The 8457-nt window shown below is 42.8% G+C and overlaps 1 protein-coding gene across 1 annotated transcript; it reads right to left on the bottom strand.

Annotated features, from left to right (window-relative positions):
• Positions 1-5668: 5668 nt before the first annotated feature.
• On the bottom strand, positions 5669-6031 carry LOC147511308 (uncharacterized). Its single transcript, XM_086598424.1, has one exon. The coding sequence runs from the start codon at positions 6029-6031 to the stop codon at positions 5669-5671; it is 363 nt and encodes a 120-aa protein (XP_086454550.1).
• Between the last annotated feature and the right edge of the window lie 2426 nt (positions 6032-8457).

Here is an 8457-nt window from a genome sequence, read left to right on the forward strand (position 1 = left end):
GTTGGTTGGTATAAATTGGTGTGGGGCAAATATAATATTCTGAAACATTCTTTCATCACACGCAATCGCTTTGCGGGATGTCCGCAACACAAGATCGGGTGATTCATAGGAAGATTCTCTCTCATTCAGAGTGTTGCTTGTGTAACGACAAACTCGAGAAAATTGAAGCATCTCTACTTCAATTGTCGTTCACAAAAAGATTTGGGCGTGGTAAAAGATAATCTGGGTTGGGAGTGGTGCTTTGAATCCACCTGGCGAGTGGCAGTTTACATTGCGCCACGACAAGATCGAACTTGATCTCAAGTGAGATAACAAGGGTGATGATTTGTGCAACCGTGTATGGGATTTGGAGCGAGGAGGAATAGCGGGGAGGTTCGAGGAACGAGGCACATTCTCGCAGAGTCGATTAGCGGCTACATCATGGAGAAGATGAAAACCTACTTGCGGCCGAGTAAATCAAGTCCACCGAGGACTCTTCTTCAGCGACAAGGAATTTGATTCGCGAGACTTGGTATTGAGATCACTATAAAAATGAGCATCCGAGCTAGTTAAGTGGACCAAAACCACCTTTTGGGTTAAATCAAGATTAATTCGGATGGGTCGGTATTTGGAAATAGTGTTGGTTATGGCGGTATATTGAGGAACCATGAGGGGTCTCCTATACTCTTATACATGGGAAATGTGAACTTACGATTGGTGATTATCCAAGAGTTAAAAGGAATTGAGGCGGGTCTTCCGGCAGCTCGGTGTTAAGCGTAATATGATTACGGTTGAATCCGATTCTCTAAGAAGCGATCCAAGTTATTAATGACGAGGCGGAGATGAGCCCTTGGTAATCTCGATCTGATGGAAGGCATCGGAGGCTAATGAACGGTGTGGGTCGGTTAGTGTGTCCCATGTGTATAGGGAAAAGAATAGAAGCGGCGAACTTGATGGCTAAGTCTAGTACTACTTTTCGGGATAGAATTATAAATCTCGGAGTTACTTTTTGTAAGCATGCCTCCTCTACGCATTATGAGCTTAATGTAATAGTAGAGGAAGATGCTATTGGTAAGTTATACGAGAGAGTTTGATTAATACGGGTTGGGGTCCGCCAAACCCCTCATAAACGTTCAAAAAAAAACATGTTCAAGTCACTACAACAGAGAGGATATATCGACTCTCACATCCGGGCGATTCGCGGTTGTGGAATTCCCTCGCGATTTACACCCTTTGGAAGTCCAGTGCCCTTCACTCCGAGAGGTGGTCGGCATCATATACTTTAAAGCCATAGCTGGAAGATTTCCAAACACAAATTGTTGCTCATAGCCACAACCCGCGAGTGCTCTAGTGGAACTAAATCGAGAATAGCCTTGGCGAAAAGTAAGGTGTGTCGAGGGGCCAAGTGTAGGAGCCAAAGGATATGATAAATGCAAACCGGAGGGCGTATGTGCCATTCGATGCTTGGACTTGAGCGGGGCGTGCGATGCAGTTGTTGTTGTGGAGTTCCACTTAGTCTTACACCTATTGGCGGTTCAGCCGCCTTGGCTCGAGGAGGTGGTCATGCACTATATAATCGTGAGCCATAGTCGGGCGATTTCCAAAATCAAATTGCTTTCATATCCATAACTGCGGGCTGTGGTCAAACTAAACTAGCATAACCTTGGCCAAAGTAAAGGTTCTTTGAGGGGCCACGGGTAGAAGCCAAAGGAGATGATAAATGCAAATCGGAGGACACATGTGCCACTCCTGATGCTTGAACTTGAGCAGGACGTGCCTCTAGAATTGCCTTCCTTTCTTCTTTACTCTGGGCCACAGCAACATAAAGAGGCTTTTTTCCAATCATCTTTCCATTCATTTCTTTGACTGCCTTAGTGGCATTCTCTGGGGTAGAAAAGGCAACAAAACCAAACCCCCTGCCCTGCCATTGAGAATCAAGCATGGCCTTGCAAGATGTTATCGTTCCAAACTCGGAAAACAAGTCCTTGAGCCTTTTAAGCCAGGGCAATTGATCACCAAATGATGTACTTTACTTGATTGGTGACTTAACCACCTTACGCCCTTTAAGCGGGCAAACGAGCGATATCACCGGTGGCACGATGGTATAATTTGAGAAAAAACGACCGCAATTTAAATTGCCCGATTAGAAGTCGATCGATCTACTCCGTTTGCTTATTCTTTTGCCACTATGGATTTGACTCCCATCCCCCTATTTTATCTATCTAAACTCTAATAGAAATTAGGCGTTCACTCCTTTGGCTCATCGCCCGAGACCCAACACACATCGAGGGCGTGGAATGAATCTCGAGGCGGAGACACCTATCCCGATTCTACGAAATTTTGTAGAGTTTCCTTTGTTTGATCGGCGTTAAGTAAACCCTAAAACCTGTCATAACACATCATAAACCACGGACATCTTATAATTCCTTCCAACAACCATACATACATCCAACAACCATATATACTACACTTAACTCTAACTACTACGGGGATATGGCGATATAACTACAAAACAAGGAGAACGGTTGCCAAATCACGATTATTACATCAAAATGACCTAGCTCTCTATATATACAACAAAAGAAGGAACTATCTCTATACATCCAAAGAAAAGAGCTAGGCTCATTATATCTGACAAAAGAATAACCTAGGTCATCTCTATCTGGTCAAAATATAAACTTGACTCGCCTCTCGTCAAGCATGGGGAAATCCTCCCAAATCACCATACCCGTCATCACTAGGGTTAGGGGAAACCCTCCTCATAGCCGGCAAATGCGAAATGTTAAGTAGGATGAGCAAACAACTATGCCCGGAAAGCGACATAGCCGATAAATAGTTTACTTATAGAAAACATTTAAAACATGCGGGGTTTCTATAATAGTATTCAAATATTGTGACTAGGTATATATACATCACTAACTAGCGAGAAATCCTCTTGACATGCTTCATTGATATATAAAATAGAGTTTTTCACAATCATCATACAACTATTGTGGCATTTGCATCCTATTAGAATGGTGAAGTATGCGACGGTACTTTCGGCCCGATCCGCGAGGCAATCTCGGTTCGATACTTCCCGGTGTGAACCATGCGTTGTTTTCCGATTTTTACCGGCGAGGGAGATGAAATGCCGTTGTTGTGTTCATTACACAAAATCCCCAAAGCTTTTAGGGCTCGGTGGGCCTGTGACCCACGACCCCCATACGGGCTGTCACCTAACTACGGTGGTTCAACCGTTCGACGGCTAAGGCTGCTTTCGGGATCGACGACACATCCAGGAGTGGACTAAACTCTCCTCCCGGCGTCTAAACCTCATCGAGGTAACATGTAACCCCACACAAGCTAATCACCATCTGGTGATGACGTACAAGCATGGTTATCTAGAAAAGTAGAAAAGGAATTCCCGGACTACATCCGGTGATGCATCCCGCTTTAAAGTGGCCCACCACCTCGAAAGGTGTACACCACGGTTGGAATCTAGAAATGAACTGCCGTCTCCGGAAATGCGACAAGCGGTTCCTTCTTTATAGGAATTCACGGTTCCTTTTCTAAATCTCCTCGTGATAAACATAGTAATATATATATATATATACTTTCGTATTACCGATTATTTTCAAATACTCTAGTTACATATCTAGTTTTTCTTTTTAAAAGCTGTTGATTATATAGGTGTGAGTTCTGGATTTCCCATCCTCGAGTAGAACACCCTATGACTCCCCAAGCGGGCGGTCATAGTAAATAACAACCGATGATTCCCAAGCGGCGAATCATCGTAAATAACTAACACCCATTCAGGAAAAATCCGAACCTCCGCCTAATTACAAACAACGGGTAATTCTTACCCGCATTCAAAATCCATCTCTGTCTCCTTTCGAGGACAAAGAGGCCGCGAACCTTTCCCAAAACCAGTTTTCACTTTTAACAAAGAAACAATCCCTCGCTACCCGATTTTCTGAGAAAACTCATTTCACCGCGAAAGCTATCTATATATATAGTTTATAGCGAGGAAATACAATGCAAAACATGAATATCATATATACATGCATGGTTGATACACAAACTATCTATTTCCAATTTAAGCAATTCAAATCATGCATGAAAATAAGCGGACTATATATTGGGATGTAGGTTCCTACCTTAGCAAGCTCCGTTCTCCTCAAGCCCACTTAGCGAATCAAAGCAAGCTTAAGCTGAATCCCCTCGTATTTACTCCTACACATCATATATATATCGTCGACCATTAGAAATTATCGAAGCGAGCGAGAATTCTTATATAGCGTAAGTCGAGAAGAATCTCGACACTCAAATTTGGTTTGGTATTTATTTTTATCTAACTACCGGATTAGCAGAGCTCTGAGGCCATTTAAAGCAATTTGTAACTCGACGGTCTCTACGGGTTATTTCGGCCATGGCAGCCCTCATATCGCGCCCAATCCTATTCTATCCCAATTCAAATTCAAATTTCAACTACAACCCATTCTCTCCTTCTCGATTAACATTAATTCAATTAATAAAATCGATTGGGTGTTCTTATCCCTCGATCACTACTCAATCAACTCTTATACGGTTATAAATCGACATAAATTCATTGAAATTGTAATGAATAACCAAATTCTTACCAAGTCGACAAGCAACAATCGGTTCCTAGCTCATTTGCTCCACCAAAATCGCAGACTCTCCTTCTCCAAACCGAGCTCTTTTGAAGTGTACAACCAACCCATTCAAATATCTTTCATCGATACCACTAAAACAAGTTTAAACTAATTGTTTGAAACCAAATTACTCACTTTAAAGTAGAAAACCGTATGATTCAAATAAATTTTGAATCCACCTTTGTTTCCTCCACTCCATTTCTATCCTTTGCTCTTGCCGACCTTCAACACCCCCAATACAATTTCGGTTACAATCGAGATATCAATTCCATTAACAATTTAAATCAAATCAGCATATATACGCGAAATCGCTCACCTTTTACCTTGATACGGTCGCGATTCCCACAAAATTTTTCGAATCCTCACATTTGGTTTAAGGTTTCTAAGGTTTGAGGGTGAAGATTTGAGGGGTTGAATCGGTTGAATTTGGGAGGAGGAAGTTTTTCTCTCCTAGGGTTTTGAAAAAAGCGAATTGGGGAAGATGGGTGCGACTTGGATTCGCGATTTTGTTTTCTTGTTGGTTTTGTGATTTTTTTGTTTGGCTGATTTTCGATTTTTTCAGTTTTAGCGATTTGGTTCAATTTGGGCCGATATATTTGGGCCCAAGCCCAATATATCCTAATTAGCCTTAGCGTCCTACTTAGACTCCTAACCCCACTAATTAGGCTTAGCGTCTTGATTATTTTTCGGCCCATCCAGCTAAATTTAGTCTTCTATATTCTATCTCACCGCATGCTATAACAACAACCCACTCAAAGCGTGTAAAGGCGTTAACTTCGTGCGGCCGGCGGCGGGAAAACCCTAATAATCGACATTTTGTCAAATTTTTAGCCTATGGTGGCTTACCTAGCGTGACTTATGAGTCGGAGTTAAGTTTTCTTAAGTTCGATGCGTTTGAAAAATAAACCCGACAACCACTTTACATAACCGACCCTAGAGTTGATATGAAATTTACAAAATTACCCTTAATAATATTTCAAGTCTTTACATCCTACCCTCCTTAAAAGAAAATTTCGTCCTCGAAATTAAATCATACCTTAGTTCTCGAAAAATTCTGGATATTGTTGCCTCATATCGGCTTCTTTCTCCGGGTTGCTTCCTCCGCATTGTGATTTCTCCCATAAGACCTTTACCAATGGAATGACCTTGGACCTCGATCTCTTCTCTCTGCATCTAGGATCTGAAGGCCCTTCCGGATAGGTAATGTCTTCTTCCAACTCCAACGATTCCAAATCAACAATATGTAGTGGATCCGGCTCATACTTGCGTAGCATCGAGATATGGAACACGTTATGAACACGTGATAACCTTTCTGGTAGCTCGAGCTTATAAGCTAGCTCAGAGATCTTCTGAATAATCAGGAATGGTCCCACATATCTAGGTGCAAGTTTCCCTTTCATCCCGAATCTCTGAATTCCCTTCTTCGGAGATACTTTCAGAAATACCCTGTCGCCTTCATAAAATTCCAAGGGGCGTCGCCTATCCGCGTGATAGCTTTTCGGCGACTCACGGGCTGTGAGCAACCGATTCATTATCACTCTAATCTTCGGTGGTGTCACTAACCATCTCGGCCCCAACATAATACTATCTCGGTTTGATCCAGTGAGGAGAGGTGTTCTGCAAGGTCGCCATCAACGCTTCAAAGCGGAGCCATACCGATACTAGATTGGTAAGCTGTTGTTGTAAAGCAAACTCAGCCAATGCCAAATGAGTCTTCCAACTACCCCAAAATCAAACCGCATGAAGCCGAAGCATATCCTCATGATTTGGATGACTCTTTCCGATTGCCCATCGGTCTGCGGATGAAATCATCTTGAATTTCAGTTTGGTCCCCGATTCCTTTGAAGACTTCTCCAAAATGAACCCGGTAAATTGAGTACCTCTATCTGAAATTATAGAGAGTGGTGCCCCATGCAACCTCGATTACATCGACCGTAGATCCTACTTAGCTTTTCAGCAGAGTAAAGTAGTCTTACTTGAGGTATGAAATGGGCGGACTTGTCGGTCTATCAACAATGACCCATATAGAATCCATTCCCTCGGTTCGGTCTCGGTAACCCGGATACAAAATCCATGGTTATATTCTCCCACTTCCATTCGGAATCTCGGAGGTTTAAAGAAGACCGGTGGTCTATGGTGTTCGGCTTTCACTGTTGGCATGTGGCACACTTCTTCACATATTCATGTAATGTGCCGCTTCATTCCGGCCACCAAAGCCCGGTAGCGGATCTGTACATTTTGGTACCGCCCGGGGATGAATGGTATACGCCGATCTATGGGCTTCACTCAAGATATTATCATAAAAGTGATCAAAAGGCACCCAAATTCTTCCTCTGAATCGATGCTTCCATCTCCGGATTTTTCCCAATCAACATCCTCGGCATTATCCATATCCTCGGTACCTAGGTCCGTCCCTCGATGTAGTCCGAGCATCCACAATCTCACGAACCAAGGTGTTTTCTGCGTCAGCGTCATACGTGCTAAATAACGGCACTTCTTAGAATCTCCACTTCCATTTCCGTGATTTCAAAACCATAAAATGACCCGGACTCGAGAATTGCCACTCCTTCATCATCATCGAGCACAAACATGTTCTGGCTTCCTACTCGATGCATCGGCCACTACATTTGCTTTACCGGATGGTATTGCAATGTGAATGTATAGTCCTCCATGTACTCAACCCATCTCCTCGCCTCATATTCAAATCTTTCTGCGAGAACAAAGTACTTGAGACTCTTGTGATCGAGAATATCTCAAACTTCTCACCATACACATAATGCCTCCATATCTTTAGAGCATGAATGATCGCCGCTAACTCCAAGTCATGAGTAGGATAATTCTTCTCATGGGCATTCAATTGTCTAGAGAGCATCACGCTATCACTTGGCCTTCTTGCATTAAGACACATCCTAACCCGGTGTTAGAGGCATCGATTATAAATCACATAGCTCTTCTCGGATCTAGAATAGTCAGCATTAACATTACCAATGGCGCGTCTTTAGCTCTTGGAAAGCTTTTCAGCATGCCTCCGTCCATTCAAACTTCACATCCTTACGTGTCTATCTAGTTAAGGGCGACGCTATGCTAGAGAATCCTTCTACAAAACGGCGGTAATACCCTGCGCAATCCCAAGAAACTCGATTCCGCCGGCGTCGGTCTCGACCAATTATTCACGCCTCTATCTTTGAGCGATCAACTTTGATTCCATTCTCCGATACAACATGCCCTAAGAACCTCATTTCATTCAACCGGAACTCACACTTGCTGAACTTGGCATAAAGGCGATGATCAACTAATGTTTGGAAGACAATCCTCGAAGTGTTCCTTGTGTTCGACCCTAGTCTTGGAATAAATCAAGATGTCATCTATGAATACGATAACAAATTGATCTAAATATTTCCACATCACTTTCGGTGCATGAGATCCATAAATGCAGCCGGGGCATTTGTCAATCAAATGGTAACACCAAAAACTCAAAATGCCCTAGCCGGGTAATGGAAAGTTTTAATACGTATATCTTCTTCCGAATTCTCATCGATGGTAGCACTGTTCGAGATCTATCTTGAGAAATACTTGGCACCCCTTAAGCGATCGAACAGGTCATTAATCTAGGCAGCGGATATTTGTTCTTGATAGTCACATTATTGACTTAGATAATCTACACATAGCGAAATGACCCATCCTTCTTCTTCTCACAAATAACACCGGTGCTCCCCAAGGTGGTGGCTTTCCTTATAAACCCCGATCTTTTCAATTCATCTAATTGGGACTTGAGTTCTCTCATTTCGAGAGGAGCCATTCGATAAGGAATCATCGAAATAGGCGG

Source organism: Coptis chinensis, chromosome 3 (assembly GCF_015680905.1).
Source record: "Coptis chinensis isolate HL-2020 chromosome 3, ASM1568090v1, whole genome shotgun sequence".
Lineage (NCBI taxonomy): Eukaryota > Viridiplantae > Streptophyta > Magnoliopsida > Ranunculales > Ranunculaceae > Coptis > Coptis chinensis.

Excerpts from the sequence above, each read along its gene's own strand:
- LOC147511308 (XM_086598424.1), bottom strand. The coding sequence starts at position 6,031 with ATGAAAGGGAAACTTGCACCTAGATATGTGGGACCATTCCTGATTATT.